The 15,243-nt window shown below is 53.1% G+C and overlaps 2 protein-coding genes across 3 annotated transcripts; one reads left to right on the top strand and one right to left on the bottom strand.

Annotated features, from left to right (window-relative positions):
• Nucleotides 1-922: 922 nt before the first annotated feature.
• SLC2A10 (solute carrier family 2 member 10) lies at nucleotides 923-8,420 on the bottom strand. Of its 2 annotated transcripts, none has more exons than XM_072350590.1 (5): nucleotides 8,296-8,420; nucleotides 3,119-4,480; nucleotides 2,042-2,164; nucleotides 1,817-1,952; nucleotides 923-1,343 (listed from the first exon to the last, which is right to left on the bottom strand). In XM_072350590.1, exons 1-5 carry the CDS (start codon nucleotides 8,363-8,365, stop codon nucleotides 1,247-1,249), a joined length of 1,788 nt encoding a protein of 595 aa, XP_072206691.1. In that variant the 5' UTR covers nucleotides 8,366-8,420; the 3' UTR covers nucleotides 923-1,246. The 2 variants fall into 2 exon arrangements, with proteins under 2 accessions (XP_072206691.1, XP_072206692.1); XM_072350591.1 differs by lacking the exon at nucleotides 8,296-8,420 and adding an exon at nucleotides 7,768-7,998.
• A 2,599-nt stretch (nucleotides 8,421-11,019) lies between these two features.
• Nucleotides 11,020-12,355, top strand: TP53RK (TP53 regulating kinase). The gene is made up of 2 exons (XM_072350579.1): nucleotides 11,020-11,533; nucleotides 11,626-12,355. The coding sequence occupies exons 1-2, from the start codon at nucleotides 11,020-11,022 to the stop codon at nucleotides 12,102-12,104; spliced, it is 993 nt and encodes a 330-aa protein (XP_072206680.1). The 3' UTR covers nucleotides 12,105-12,355.
• Nucleotides 12,356-15,243: the final 2,888 nt, after the last annotated feature.

Here is a 15,243-nt window from a genome sequence, read left to right as displayed (position 1 = left end):
GGCGGCGGACCGCCCTGCAGCTGCGGCTCCGGAGCAGCAGGCAAGGCCGGCTGCAGCTCCTAGGGTAACACTGCCTCTGGCTCCCGATAAACCAGGGTTATCGCTGATAGGGCTCGGTGTGCGTGGGGTTTGGAATGGAGTAAGGGGAAGAGAGCGCGTATTTTATGTTTTGCAGGTATCCCTGTGTGCCTTGCGGTGACAGCATACGCACCAATGCCACTGCACAATGTCCCATCGAGCCCCGATGGCCGGCTGCAGAGGTCAAGCACTGAGCTGCAGCTGAGAGCAGAGGGTCATCTTCGTGAGCTCTCTTTGAGGCAGGGCTTTGGGTGACACAACCACGTGGCAATGGACAGCCTAAGACACATCCTATGTGTCACCATTATGCCAACCAGGTGGCCCAGCATGGTGGTTGCTGGTGCCCAAGGAGCTCCATTTTCAGGGGAGCATGTTAAGCTTTGGGATGTGGTTCCTGAGGGGTTTGGAAGAGGCAGAGCTGGCTGGTCAGCAAGGTGCCACTTCTCTCTCACAAGCTTTTGGGAGTGAGTGGGGTAATGTTTGTGTCAGGAGGAGAGGTGGCAGGGCTCACAAGGTTTATCAAAGAATGTACAATTGTAAGAGATAGAAAAACCACAGGAGGTATCAGAATATTGCAGTATTTTTGTACGTGCAAACCTTGGTTGTGAATATGGAGCATTCTCTGTGCACAAAAGCAAGCATCTTAATATCCACAGTGTGCTTCTACGTGTCTGTGGGCAGGGACCACGTGAGATGAGGTGGGTGAGCTGCTGGGGCATCAGCTCCTGCTCAGAGTGCAGGCCCTTGCACAGACATTATAAAGGGTGGTAGCAACAATGAATGCTGCTGAGTGCCTGGTGCATTGCCCTGTAATCCTGACCCCTCTGGAAAGCACCAAGTACTTCAAAGCAGTGGAATATAATATATCTTGCTCAGAAATGAACGGCATGGGTGGAAAGTGGTGTCAGCAAAAAATTGTGTTTTATTCCTGCGTACAAAACCATTCATCTCTTAAATGATAGCAGATACAAACCGTGAACAATAAAAGATGCCAGAGGAAGGACACGCTCCCTGCATGGGACCAGCAACTCTCCAAGGACACAAGGGACAGCTGTCAGCGTGTCCCAAGATCTAAGGCACTGCAGGGAGAGCTGTCTCTGCACAGAGGTCACAGGTTGTAAGGAGCAATGTCCCAAGGTCAGTTCCGCTCTGCAGGACAACACTGCTGTCAGGCACTGCTGGCACGTTCCACTCGCTGGTACAGCCTGTGTGCACAGCTCGCTCCTCTCGCACGCTTCTGCTTGCAGCCGCTCCCTTCCCGCAGCCTGGGGGTAATGCTGGGGGTCAGCTGGGGGTGCAGCTGCTCACACCAGGCTGAGAAAGGACTGGATTCAGAGCCACCCCTCCCAGCCACCTCCTGCCCATCCTTACCACAGCTGCAGAACCTCCCTCCATGGTCTGAGTTACACTGAGAGATGTCTCTTCCTCAAAGGACAAAGAGGAGTCCAGGATCCCAGAGGAAAGGACCAGAGCTTTGTTCCCTCCTGCAGTCTGGCCCTGACTATACCACACTCCATCCTGCTCTCTCCTGGCCCATAAGCTCTGCTTTCAGCCCTCTTCCTCCCAGCACCACCATCAGCCTCCAGCAGCACAGTGCTGCTCACACAGCCCGGCTGTGCCTCTGTGATGCTCTCAGTAGCACTGACCAGGCCAGGGCTGCCTGGTGCTATGGACCTTGGGTAATGCTGGTGGAAAACACCCAAAACCAGCACTTGGATTGGCACAACAGCACACATACCATTTCCTGGAGAACTGCTGGTCTATCTCCTCTAAGGACTGTCCTTTTGTTTCCGGAACAAAGAAATAAATGAATATAACAGCCATCACTCCCATCAGCCCATAGAGAAGAAACATCCACGAGAAACCAATGGCATCTGCAGAAAGATTCAAATGAAGGGTCTGTCAAAGGGAAGTCATATCTAACCCATCTGTGGGACATGGAGGGACGGGGATGGACACTTACCAATGAGGTCCAGGAAGGAGAGGCTGATCAGCAAATTGGCCGCCCAGTTAAAGCTGTTGCAGAAGGCGAAGGCTCTTCCTCGTATTCCAGCCGGGTAGATCTCACTGAGGACCAGCCAGGTCACTGCACAGGTTAGGAAAACAGTTGTATGGTTTAAGAAATGTATTTGGGAAATGGGGAAGGAAGATCTCAGCACCCACTGCTGCTGGTCATCGATCTCAGAGCCAGCTCACAGCAGAGCACTCTGAAGCTCCTGTGGTCAGCACTCTGCAGAGGATGAGATAGCGACGGGCAGGCCCAGTGTGTAGAAAGCAGAGTGGGAACCTGGCCACTGAGCAAAAGGGGGGAAAATGATCTATCTGCTATCAGGACATGCTCCTTGTAAAGAATGGTGAAAGAAGTAGAGAGATTGTATTTGGGTGAAAATCAGAGCTGAAAGCAGTACGTAACTTAGAGCAATCTCTCCTATCCTAGGGTTGTTTTGCTTGAAATGATTTATGGAGGCGCTGCCAAACTCATGGGACTTGCTGTGCACTTATGTTTTTCCTTCGGTTAGACACTGTTTTCTCCCATCAAAGCATTTAAAACAAGAAGTGCCGGAAAACACTAGAACTCAAGTGGAAGCAAGAACTAATCTCCATTCTCATCCGATGCAAAATGATTTCAGAAAATGTCCAACTGATAGCAAGAAACTTTCTAGGAGATTCCACTTCCAGCTCTGCTGCTGTCTTTCTGGAGGAGCCCCTCTATGTTCCTTCTTATCAGGATGCTGTGAGCACGAGGCAGTGCTTGTGGGACACTCCAATTTTGCAATGAACGAGACAGGAAAAAGAGAACATTACAAGGGTAGTGATAGCATGGAAGAGAAGGTGACCATGATGCTGTCCCAGCCACACAGCAGACAGAGCTGCAAGACCAGGAAATGATTCAGTAGGCTGACGGGGATACATTTCCAGTTTCCAGACACTCAGCTGCCTGGTAAAGCCGATGCATAATGAATGTTTCAAGCAGACTATAAAGATCAGCCCCAGTTTTATTCTCTGGGTTAGTGCAAGGATATATAAACACCATACTTACTTGGTCCAAATCCAATGGAGAATGCGCTCACAAAAGCCATCATGCTCAGCAGCGTAATCCAATTTAAAACCATATGTTCTGTCAGGGGAGCACTGCCGAAAGGAGGGTCTGTGCTTTCCTCCGTCTCTTTTTCGGACTGCCCCGCCAAGCCCATTTTCTGAGTGTGGGAAGAACGAGTAACAACCTCACTGCTCTGAGCACTGGCAAGAGCTTTTGTGAAGCTTTTGGTGGCAGCAGAACCAGGGCCTGTCTGCCCGTTGCCTTCTCCTAAGTCTGATGGAATGTGGGAGGACGGGGGCACCAGGGGGTGCTGGGGGAGGCTGTGGGACACGTTGGGCTGTGCAGCGGCTGTGCAGTCCCTGGCCATGGCCAGTGGGGTGATGCAGCTGGTGAGGCCAATGGTGGTGACAGAGATGGCCATCACCACGCCGCCAGCAAGGAGCAGCGCTCTGCGGCCAGCTTTGTCTGCAAAGGCCATCGCCACCAGCGTGGCCACTACCTTGATTGCCCCCAGCCCGACAGAGGCCAGGATGGCAGACGAGTTGCTCTGGAATCCCACCGAGTGGAAGATTTTGGAGGCATAGCCCAGCACATTGGGCTGCCCAGTGAACTGCTGGAAGAGCACCAGGCCCAGCCCCACCAGCGTTCGTCTCCTCATGTTGTCTCTGGTCCTGAAAAGATCAAGAAATGAGTAGTGCTTCTCCTTATAGGGCTCCCGCTTTGCTGCCTCTCTGTCCTCAGCAGTCTGCAATTGAATGAGACCCTTCTGGCAGTCCAAGTCCCACGTGTTTAGTTTAACAGGGTTCACTGGGAGAAAGAGGATGCTCAGGAACTGCATGGCTGCTGGGGCCATGGCCAGTCCAAACATGTACCTCCATCCCTCCTGCATATCTGCAAAGGCGTAATTCAGTGCATAGGACAACAGGATGCCTACAGTGATGCCTGCTTCATACAGAGACACCAGCAGCCCTCGCTGATGTGCAGCCACCATCTCTGAGACATAGATGCAGCAGGCCATGGATGAGAAGGAGATGGCAAAGCCCACTGTTATGCGCCCAATGACCAGCCCAATAAACGACCTCGTCAGTGTGAGAATAAGGCTGCCAAATAACAGGACCACACTGCTGACCAGAATTGCTCTCCTCCGTCCATGGCGGTCAATGAGGATTCCCCCGATCAGAGAGGCAAGGAAAGCTCCAACCAGGAGGGAGCTCACAAGAACCTCCTGCTTGAAGCAGCCAAGGCTGAAGTCTGCCTGCAGCTGCAGCAGTGCTCCAGAGATAATCCCCAGCTCGTATCCAAATATCAGCCCGCCCAGGAGAGAGACTGTTGCAGACAACAGGAGGACCAGCAGTGCACGACCTGGAAAACAAGCAAGCAAAGTGAGGTTCAGTTTTCTGGCTCTAGCAGAAAGCTATCAGCATGTACAGTCTGCAAAAAGCTCTTCCAGGACACACACAGTTTTCTACCTACAAAGCTACAATGATGAATTCCCCCTCAATTCATAGGTCATGTGCAAAGGCATGTGCACACACTCTCACCATTCACCAAGCCTGCACACATTGCCATGGATTGCAATGGCACTCATTTGGGTTCAGAACTGTAAAAATAGGGCTGTATTAACAGTTTTGTTGTTAAGACTTATATTTAAGTGGCAGACAGTGCTTTGCTTCTCTGTGCTGTACACAGGACCCTCCGAGGTCTCTATTTCTTGGTTCTGGTTACAAGAACTGTTCTGGGCAGGGAATGCAGCTTCTACTCGCTGGGTTTTAACTTGCTCTGCATAACCATTATAAACTTTAAGAACGTGATTTGCAGCTTAGAACACCTGTAGGAAAAGAAGCATCCCTTACCAGTGGGGAATTCCACAGGTCAGTCACTGGGACAGAACTGCCCTGGCTCATTCTCTCTTATCCTCCAGTTTCATACCTAATTCCTCCTTCAAGCTCTGCACAATTCTTGTTTCTGGACAGTACAGGTGCCAGTGCCCAGTGCCCTTCATGCAATGCATTTTCCCCTGAGATCATCCAAGAAGGCCCTGCTCTTTGCCAAGCAGTCCCTGCATCCTATGTTCACACACAGAAGCTGTTGCTTCTGAACTTTATTGTGTTGAAGAATTTATCACAGAAATACGAAGTTACTGAACAGCCCGAGGATCCACAGGGGGCAGCACTAGACTTAAGGCTTCACGAACCACCGTCTTTTGTTCCATTCCCCTACCTGAGCCCAGGCAAAGGGAGAAATAGTTGGCCAAGTTGGTAAGTTGTTAACAACCTTTCATCTCTTTTCCTTCCTCTGTGTCTTTCAGATAATGTATGGATGGCAGCAACCATGGCAGGAGTTTTCACTTTAACATTGCCTCATCAGTGAAGGGGTATTCTAGAGGTAGGGCTCTATTTATTATGTGATTATGTGGCCAGAAGAACTACTCCAGTGTGCAGATTCCCTCTGAACTGCAGCCCAGTAACAACTCCGGGCTCTAATATCTCACTAAAAATAAAATCTTCAGACCTCAGGACTGCAAGGTAAAGAGAGCAGGAATGCAAAGCCTGCAGTGAGAGCTGATGAATGCCACATGCACTTCAACCTCAGTTGGAAATATAAGGAAACTTAAAAAAAAAGAAAAAAAAAGAAAAAAAAAAGGTTTTTTTGTAAAGAAAATAGCAGCATTAACTGCTTCACTGCTCGGCAGTTCAGTGGAAGGCTGATGGCTGCTGCTCACAGCTCAGGGAGGAACAAATGCTGGGATGAGGCAGAGGGAGGTAGGAACTCTTTGCCAAACTTTGCTAAGGTGGTGATGGGGCTTGAAACTGTATTTCTTGATGTGTAAGAGGGAAACAACAGGGAGAAAGCCTTCTGCTGTCAGGAGCACAACCCTCAGCTCCTGCCTGGCTCCTGAGTGCTGTGTGTACCCTGAGCACGAGTGAGTGAATTCGGGCAGCTTTGGTGGAGTCGAGAGAAATCAAAGGAGTATGGAAAAAAACCTGACTTGTAGGAAATAAATGGGGGTGAATGAATGATGTAAATGAAAGTGCTGCTCACAAGAGTTTTGAGTCTCCTATCTAATCTTGCACTTCTGGCATTACTTTGTGGGAATGAACCTGATTTCCTCACCTCTCCTTCACCAGGGCTCGGTGCTCACAATCCCCCAAAGAGGCAAACTTTCTCAGGCTGATCCGGGTCTGCAGGATGTCTTCACGACCTGCAGAGCTCCCTGTTGTCTGCCCCAAACACAAGGGACGATTCCTTGACCTTGCCTTTCTCATTCAGCTGAGCATGCAACATTTGTAAGCATTTAAGCTTACTTAAAATAAGAAAAAAAAACAGCGGCAAAAGCAAACCAAACCAAACCCAAAGTGACCAACCCGCCCCTAACAAACCCTACAAAAACAAGGTGCTTGCTGCACATGTATCTCACCCTGTGGAGAGGATGAAAGGGCAAGTATGTGCGAGCCATGAGTCACATTGCTCAGCACGGCAGGGGGGAGCACACGCAGAGCCCTGCTGCCATGAGGATCCTGGGCCAAAAGCACTGACAGTGACCTTTTTCTCTGAAGGTACAGGTAGAGTACATTGACGTGCAAGTTTGTGCTGTAATAGACTGGTTTCCAGCATGTAATACTATCTGTATTCACACATTGGCTTTGTTTAATTAGAAATACTCACTGCTTCAGCAGACCATGTGTGGAAAGAATGTGGACACATCCACCAGACCATGGAAAACTTCCCTCACTGTTGCCTATGGGCTTTTTCCCCCCCACAAGCTGTGTTTAATAGGAAGTGTCTCTATTCAGCACACAGTCACAGCCGGCGATAAAGCTTATTTCTCAGGGATGGCCATGTTTGTATTGCTATTTGTTCCATATCCCCGTTTCCTTTGTGTTCCTTGTGCCCCTCCAGCCCCACGCCTGTCCCTCCCGCTATGCTCTGTGTGACTACCTGCCCTGTTTGCATTGCTCCTTGTACACGTATCACGCAGATAACCAGAAAAAATATTTGCTCAGTGAGAACAGAAGTATTTGCATGAAGTGAGCAAACCACTCGTTCCAAGCCATCAGCTTGCTTAGATCCATTCAGCCCCGCTGTAAATACCAGCGCTGATTCGATCAGACGCTGCAGCTAACTTAGTGGGCAGGCCATGAACGCTGGTCGGGATCCAACTTTGTACGGTCAACTCTGCAACAGTCGAGGTACCCCGGGGACTCAGAGCTCACCGGGACAGAAAGTTCGGCGGGTGCCACACAGGGCTGGGCCGGGCGATGCCTTGAGCTGCAGGACGGGGCGGTGCGCGGTACCGGGCTGAGCCCGAGCTGCCCCAAAGCACCGCGGACACTGCGGTGCGGTGCCGGCCCTGCCGCAACGCGATGCCCGGGGATGCGCTCCGACTCCCCGCCGCCGCACGGCCCCCTCGTCCCCGCCCGCGCTCCCGGCACGGCTTTAGGGGCCGTGTCACAGGAAACCGGGGCTGGAAGTGCTAAAAAAGAAATGGGAAACTTGGGCGGGAGAGAGAGAGAGGGAGGGAGATGCAGCCTGAGCGCTCGGGAAAGGTCGCAAAGCTGAAAACTTCCCCTCCTCCCGGGGAACGGCCGCCGCCCGCCGCGGGACTCTCCGCCCGCCGCCCCCTCCCCAGCGCGGCCCGCACCACTCACCCATGGCGCGGCGGCCGAACCCCGGGCGCGGAGCGGGGCGGAGCGGAGCGGGGTCCGGCGGCCGGAGCGGGGCCGAGCAGCGCCACGTCGCTCCCGCCCTGCCCCCGCACGGGCCTTGGGGAGGACTGGGGGGTCCCGGCTCGGAGCGGAGCAGCGGGGGGCGCGCGGCGGCCGTTGGGCTCCTTCTCCCGGGCCGGTGCTGCTGGGGATCTTTTACCGACGCGAGCTGCACGCGTGCGTCTCAGCGATCTAAAACCGGGACGGGGCGCTGGCAGACGGAATGACAGCGCTGTACCGGTCCCGCTGTCCCGGTCTCGTTTGCACAGCAGCAGGAATCTCATCTCCCCACTCTGCCGTGCAGAGCTTTGCTCCTCCGCACTGGAAGGCCTTTAGACAGCCCTCAGGAGATGGGGAGTCTGATCGAACTTTTAAGTTTCTGGGTTGGAAAGCCCAAAAAAATGGCTACTAGGAAAGGGCAGACCATTTCAAAGCTAAAAAAGAGCAGCACGGCTGACTCTGAACTCTTACCTTTCTCTTCTGTTGAAAAGAAAGGCTGCATCTCCTGAGCTTGTCTCCTTCCAGCAGCACAGTGCTCCATTAGTGATCTGGTGTTCAACTTTCTTGCAATTAACGTCCTCTTTCTGTTCCTTGGAACAGAATTCTTCCTACTGCATGCAAGGCAATGGGACTTGCGCTTGGAGGCAGGGTTTGTTTTCTGAATCTGAGGCTAAATTCATATCATACAAATTCCTGTTTGTAAAACGAGGACTTTACAAAGCTTTATATGCCTAGAAGAGGGAAACTCTTTAACGCAATGGAAACATTCTCCCTTGGTGCTGTTCACACAGCCCGTAGTCACTGGGTGTGTTGTGATGTGGTCAAGTATGTGTGTGTGCTGTGATGTGCGTGCAACGCTCATAAGCCTGCTGTCACCTAATGAGCGTGGGGAGCAGAGCAGGGCAATGTGCTGTCACGGGCTCTGAGACCTCACAGAGCTACGCAGCAGCGACTGTGCTGGAGGATGAGTGGGGATGAGCTGGTTTGTGACCACAGGAAACGATTTGTTTCGTCACACGGTTCTAATGGTGCCGGCACGCTGTGAGCCCACGCTGCCAAAGCTTTTTGCACAGTACCAGCTCAGCTGCATCTGCCATCACTGCACCTGTGGACGCAGTGCAGGCACGGCCCTCTGACACAGCCAGAAGCAAACAGGTTGGGTAAGGAGCGAAAAACACGTGGTGTTGTTAGAAGAGCTTCACAGCGGCCATTCCACATAGTAACTTCATGAGGAATTTAGAGAAACATGTCAGGAATCTTTGTTCCATCTTGTTGAAGGAATGCATGCCATGTCTCTGTCCTGGAGACCCACAGTACTCTTTTTTTTTTGCTCCAGTTCATAGTTTTGAGTTGTGTAAGATGGGCCATACTGGGTCACGTGCACCCTTTCACCCCGGACTGTCAGTATGGGCAGCAGTTTGATCAACTCTCATGGGGCTCAGCTCTCATTTCTTCTCAAAGCCACGGTGAATATTAAAAGCGTTTCAAATCATCATAAAGAAGTGCTTCCCATTCATATACTCTAATTGCAGCGGGAATACGGCATGCAGAAATACCTCATCTGCAGTGGTGTGTCTCGTGCAGTCTGACAGCTGCACGGGGATCATACGCTCAGTGAAGAATGGCTTCAAACATGAACACCAGCCTACAGAAACCAGCGGTGTTCACTGAAGGGACTCCACGAGGAGATTTGCAATTCCTATTAAAGCAGCTTAAATAGCTCTGAAATCATAGCTCAGATTGGAGGCCTGCAGTTTTCTCTCTTCCCCCAGACCCTGCAGTCCTCAGCATCCACTGGGTTAACACATCCTGGCTCCATGATCTACAACCTGCCCGAACAACTCCTGCATGTTTAACTGCACTCCTCCGATGAACTCAGCGTGAGAAGGAAGAAATTACATTTTCTCCTTGGTCACTCAGCATCTGTTTATCTGCCAGCATAAAACCACCCCTGACATCTTCTGGAGGCTTCCTGTTCTCTGGCAGGGCTATAAACATTATTAGCAAAGGCAGCAGGGAGGTGAGGTCCTGGGGAGCACAGCAGAGTTTTATGGTATGTTTGCAAAAGGCGTCCAAAAAGATGAGATCAGTATGTGCAGAAATCCAGCTGCAGCATCGGCACTGTGCGTTATGGTGCTCTGAAACCACACCATGAAAAACTGCCATGATGGATAGCGAGGATTACTTTGGTAAAAAAAAAACACCTTTCCTTGTGGGTTTTAAGATACCGTGCTTCTCATTGTAATGTTTGTAGTTCATGGGCATTGAGGGCCCGCTGAGGGCTGCTGCTGTGGTTCTGGAGCTGCATGTGAGAGGGGCCAGGAAGGGCTGGGAGGGTTGGATCCAGGGGGGCCCAGCATACCCTTGGCCACACGGCTGCTCCTGTCTCATGTTTCCAGCTTCGCTCTCTGCTGAGACGCTCTCCTCCTCATCTCGAGGTTGTGTGTCTTGGCAGTGCCATTTCTCCATCTGATCCTTATCATGCTCTTGGCTGCTGGATGTCAGGGCACTGAGGGTGCGTTCCTGCTTTGCAGCTGAATAACAAAACACCCGGCCTGAGTCACAAGTATGTGCAGCCCGATGTGCCTGGTGTTGGTGCCACAGCCAGGTGTCTGCAGCCAGCTTTGCATGGCTCTGATCTCTGGAACTGCTCTCTGTCCTGAGGGCAGGAGCTGAGAAAGCCCTCAGGATCACAATGAAAACAGCAGTGCAAGAGGAGAGTCCTGCCCTGGTGCAGAACCTCTCCTTAACCCCAGCATGGGAGAAGGTTGGCGAGGTCACCAACATAATGAATGGAGGGCATCTCACAGCTTGTGTACGTGTCTGTTGGGGCTGTGCAGGAGAGATCAGATAAAACATGCCCAAAATGCCAAGAAAACCTCATTTCTTTGGCTGCTCGCGGCTCTGGCAAGCTGTAAACACTGCAGCAACACATCTGCTGCCTTGGCCCAGCAGGTGGGATCCTGCAGGGTGAGGACAGCAGCGGGACGGCTCACCCGCATCGGGGACGGCTCGGGAATGTTGTTTAGGAACGGGCTGAAGCAGTGTCAATATTTGCTAAGCAGGATCCCACCGTGTGAGCAACGAGCACGGAAAGTGGTGACCAAATATCAATATTCTGAAGGAGAAACAAACGTCGTGGAGGAGAAAACAAGGACAAAATGGACTTGTGGCATCGCCAGGCGTGCCGCGGCAATGGGCGTTTTATTCACACGGTCTCTCGGAGCACAAGTTGTGCTACCTGCAAAGCAATGGGTGCTCGTTGTGCCACGAAGCCGTACCGGGACGGCCGTTCCCCCGGTTGAGGCGCCGCGGCGGATCCTGCTGCGGGCGGGGGAGCGCCGAGCTCGGCGTTTTCCGGCGGCGGCCACCGAAGATTGCCGAAGCGGCGAGCGACGCGCGTGCGCAGTGTGGCGGCGGGGCGCAGTAATGGCGGCGGCGGACAGCGCGGGCACGGCCGGGGCGGAGGACGGGGCCGGGACGGGCGCGGATGGCCCTGGGGCGGGCGAGGTGCCGCCGCCGCTGCCGGGGCTGCAGCTGGTGCAGCAGGGCGCCGAGGCGCGCGTTTACCGGGGCAGTTTCCTGGGCCGGCCGGCCGTGGCCAAGCTCCGCATCCCCAAGTTGTACCGACACCCCGCGCTGGAGGAGCGGCTCGGCCGGCGGCGCGCGGCGCAGGAGGCGCGATCCCTGCTGCGCTGCAGGCGGGCAGGTGGGCGCTGCCGGGAGCGGGGGTAACGCGGAGCCGGAGGCTGCCGTCGGCCTGAGGGCAGCGTGAGTTCGGTGCGTTGTGTTTTGAAACAGGGATCCCGGCTCCCGCGGTTTACTTCGTGGATTCCGTGTCCAACTGCATCTATCTAGAAGACATCGTGGGCGCCATCGCTGTTCAGGATCACATCTACGCCGTGCAGCGCAGCGGTGGCGATGCCAGCAGCCTGCTCGGCCTGGCAGAGAGGATGGGGCAGCTGCTGGCCAGGATGCACGACGAGGACCTCATCCACGGGGACCTCACGACGTCCAACGTGCTGCTGCGGCCGCCTGCGGAGCAGCTGGACTTGGTGCTGATCGACTTTGGGCTCAGCTTTATTTCGGGTCTCCCCGAGGATAAAGGGGTCGATCTGTATGTGCTGGAAAAGGCCTTCCTTAGTACCCACCCCGATACAGAAACCGTGTTTCAGGCTCTGCTGCAGAGCTATGCAGCTGCATCTAAGAAATCCGGCCCGGTGATCAAACGGCTGGACGAGGTGCGGCTCAGGGGGAGGAAGAGGTCCATGATTGGGTGACAGCAGGAGGCGATGGAGAAACGTTCCCTCGTGGTTCTGGCAGTGGGTTATTTATACAGCCAGTCACTTTATTGCGCCGATCACTATTTTGATAATAGCGTCTCGTATGAAATAAATTGGATCGGGTTTCTAACCGTTGTGAAGTTACCAAAGTAACGGTGGGCTGTGAGTGCTGAAGGTCCCTATTGGGCCTGTTGGAAGGCAGCTTCACTCCGTGTTCTCCGTGTGGGTACAACGACCGGTAAATCTTTGCAGCCCAGGGACTGCTGGGAGGTTGGGGGCGGGCGGGGGGAACCTACAGAGCATCAGCAAAAGGTAATTAAGGAAAACGAACATTCGGAGAAGCGAACGCCGTTCCTTCGTGCTGGAGCCGTGCGGGCTGTGACTCAGACTGGGCTGAGCGGAGGTTCCAGCCCTGCAGCCCGGCCGCGGGTGGCGCTGCGCCCGGAGCGGGGAGGCACGGAAAGAGGCCGCGAGCTCCGAGCCCGGAGCTTTTAGCGGTGGCGCAGCGGTGCCGTTGCCGCCCCGTAACTCTGAGTCTCGCGGTTCGCGGCCCGCGCGGTGCAAGTGTCCTAGCGCTGCGGGCTGCACCGTGCCCGGCGCGCATTCACTTCCTTGCCAGAGGAGGCACTGGGCGAGTGCTCGGCTCCAGCGTGGGGACCGGGTTCCACCGACTCAGGTACAGCTTTGCCGCCGGGTCACGTTTCCTGTTGTTTTCTTTTGTTTCTAACGCTCACGGGATGCCGCTTTGCTATCCTGCGCACCCCCGGCTCTGCCCCGCTCGCAGCCCTGCGGCAGTTGCGCAGAGAGCCAGTGCAGCAGCACGCGGTCACTGAGGCTCCTGCAGGGTGTTGGACCCGGGCCTTGCGACGCAGTGGGAGCAGGTGGATGTGAGCTAACGAGCCTCTGATCAGAGCCCCCCGCCCAGACCCCCAGCACGCCGCCTTCCCTGCCCACCGCCCCATCTGTACAAACACCGCTCTGCCTGCCTCCCGGTGATGCCAGGGCTGTGTTATGTTTGCAGAGCCCTTTGAAGCAGTCTGTTTCTAACTATGAGGATGTTTATTAAAATGCAGCTTTCTCTGCAGGAGCGTGGAGTAGAAACAAAGCTGATGGACTGCACGTTTTTATGGCCGGGATGCTGTAGTGAGTGCTGAGCTATCGGAGAGTGGAAAAATCCCAGCAGGTGCTGATTGTGGCGGTGTGCTCCCCCCATACACGCGCTTCTTCCCCCAGCTCCCTCCCTCGGCCCTTGCACAGGAAGACTGTGAGCAACAGCACTAGTAGCACTTGGGCTAAGGCAAGTTCATGGCCACAGGTCTGTCTCAAACTGGTGGCAGATACCTGCTTCAACAGCAGAGAGCCAGTGGGCTCATGGCTAAAAACAACATACGACCACAAATCCATCCTCTGACCACACAAATAGTGAGGGCCCCAAGTGCTCCTGTGCTTTCCTGCATGGCAGCATGACAAGATTTGCTCTGGAGGAGGGTTTCCCTGGAGGTTGTGCCTTACATGTTCATCAAGACGCCTTGCCAACACAGGTCCTCAGTAAGTGACCACTAGTTTGCTTTAGGCTTTGTTAGCTTTGCTAAGATCATGCCTTTGTGTACCTATAATCCCTTTAGGCATAAACTACTGACCAAGCATGGCATTAGGAGTGGATCCAGCTCCCTACCTCTGTGGTTCAAGCAGTTTAGAAAGCGAAGGGGTCCGCTCTGAACTGCATGACTCAATGGGAGGAGCTCCAATGTGTGAGGGTTTACCCTGCCCTTCATGCAGTAAGAAATCCAGTGTATCCAGCCATCTCAAATCTTGTTACATGGCATCCTTGTTTACAATCAAGCTTTGTTAAGCACTGTATCATTTCTATATTATATTGATAAATAATTCTAGCTTCTCTCTTATTAGTGTAGCATAGTGTCACTGTTTCCATCTGTGATGTATCCACAAAGAGGAGACTCCAGACCTACAGAATACCCACCTGCGCCTCCCTGCAGCCCCACCTGTGTCACTGCTGTAGCACCTTGGAGCTGATCCTTGGGTCACAGCTATGTGTGACACCCAGAGAACCAGTGATGTTCTGCCCCAGTTTACCCAGGTGAGCTGTTTGCACCAGCCCTGGGGGTGTGCTGGCTTTTACACCCCAAAGAGATCCTTTCTGCCACCTGAGAGGACACGGAGTGGTGGGATTGTGCAGGGTGATGGCTTGCACTGCACACAACCACTGGGTGTCTCCCTGCCATCGTCACCAGCACTGGAAAAGCTGGTCGGTCTGCTGCTTTCTACAGCTGAAATGTTGCAGGATACCAAGGGCAGAGTGCCACAAACAGCTTCATTTCCAGTGTTTCATTCCCATTGCTTTGGGAGCAGTCTGCCTTTGGCTTCTCCCAAAGTGGAAGGAATACTGGGGATGTGCAGGCAAGCAGGGGAAAAGGAAGAAAGGAAAGAGGGAATGGCAAAGGGAACAGAAATAGAGAAGCTTCATAGGAAGAATTTGCAGTGTTGAGAGTTGGAATGGGACTGCTGGTTATTGGTGAGATTGTGTTTCTGGTGTTTGATTGCTGCTGGTGATTTCTCTTATGGAAGAAGGCAGGCAGCCACCCAGCTCGAGTCCACCAGCCTGGTAGTGTTTTTTCAGTAATAACAATGAACTCTGCTTCGCCCACTAATGGCAGAAGTACAGAACTAAAATAAGGGGAGTTTTGGAGACCTGTGGGTTGTAGATCTCTGAGTCCACTAAGAAGAAAAACAATTGTGAGAGAAAATGCATGCTAGTACAGCAAGAAATAGGGATGAGAACACAGTTGCATAACCTGGGTATACTGTTGCATGACTTTTGAACAGTAGCTCTTCTGTGTGGCCAGTTGCTGTGTGCATATGTAAGAGCTGTGCATGTAGGTGATACAGTGTGGGGTTTTTTTACTCCGAGCCTTGATGTCTGCAGGAAATTGATATTTCCCAGTTTTGCAAGATGCAAAACACTGATAACCTTTTGCCACCCATCAGTGCTGATAGGAAACCAAGTCAGTGCCATAAAAGCATAAAAGCTCCTTTGTAGCCCAGAGTTCAGTGTGTGAGGGTCACTACAGGGAGATAAAAGCCTCCCCCTGGCCCAGGCACGAGCTGTGTCCCATCA

Source organism: Excalfactoria chinensis, chromosome 15 (genome assembly GCF_039878825.1).
Source record: "Excalfactoria chinensis isolate bCotChi1 chromosome 15, bCotChi1.hap2, whole genome shotgun sequence".
Classification (NCBI taxonomy): Eukaryota; Metazoa; Chordata; class Aves; order Galliformes; family Phasianidae; genus Excalfactoria; species Excalfactoria chinensis.
Note: the sequence above shows the minus strand (reverse complement) of the source record. Positions and strands in the feature narration are given on the sequence as shown.

What these genes read in the sequence shown, in the direction of transcription:
- SLC2A10 (XM_072350590.1), bottom strand. Translation starts at nt 8,365, where the DNA reads ATGGAGCACTGTGCTGCTGGAAGGAGACAAGCTCAGGAGATGCAGCCT. An exon ending in CTCCTTCCTGGACCTCATTG is followed by an intron (nt 1,953 to 2,041) that starts GTAAGTGTCCAT and finishes ATCTTTCTGCAG; the next exon opens with ATGCCATTGGTTTCTCGTGG. An exon ending in CAGCAGTTCTCCAGGAAATG is followed by an intron (nt 1,344 to 1,816) that starts GTATGTGTGCTG and finishes CATTACCCCCAG; the next exon opens with GCTGCGGGAAGGGAGCGGCT.
- TP53RK (XM_072350579.1), top strand. Translation starts at nt 11,020, where the DNA reads ATGGGCGTTTTATTCACACGGTCTCTCGGAGCACAAGTTGTGCTACCT. An exon ending in GCTGCGCTGCAGGCGGGCAG is followed by an intron (nt 11,534 to 11,625) that starts GTGGGCGCTGCC and finishes GTTTTGAAACAG; the next exon opens with GGATCCCGGCTCCCGCGGTT.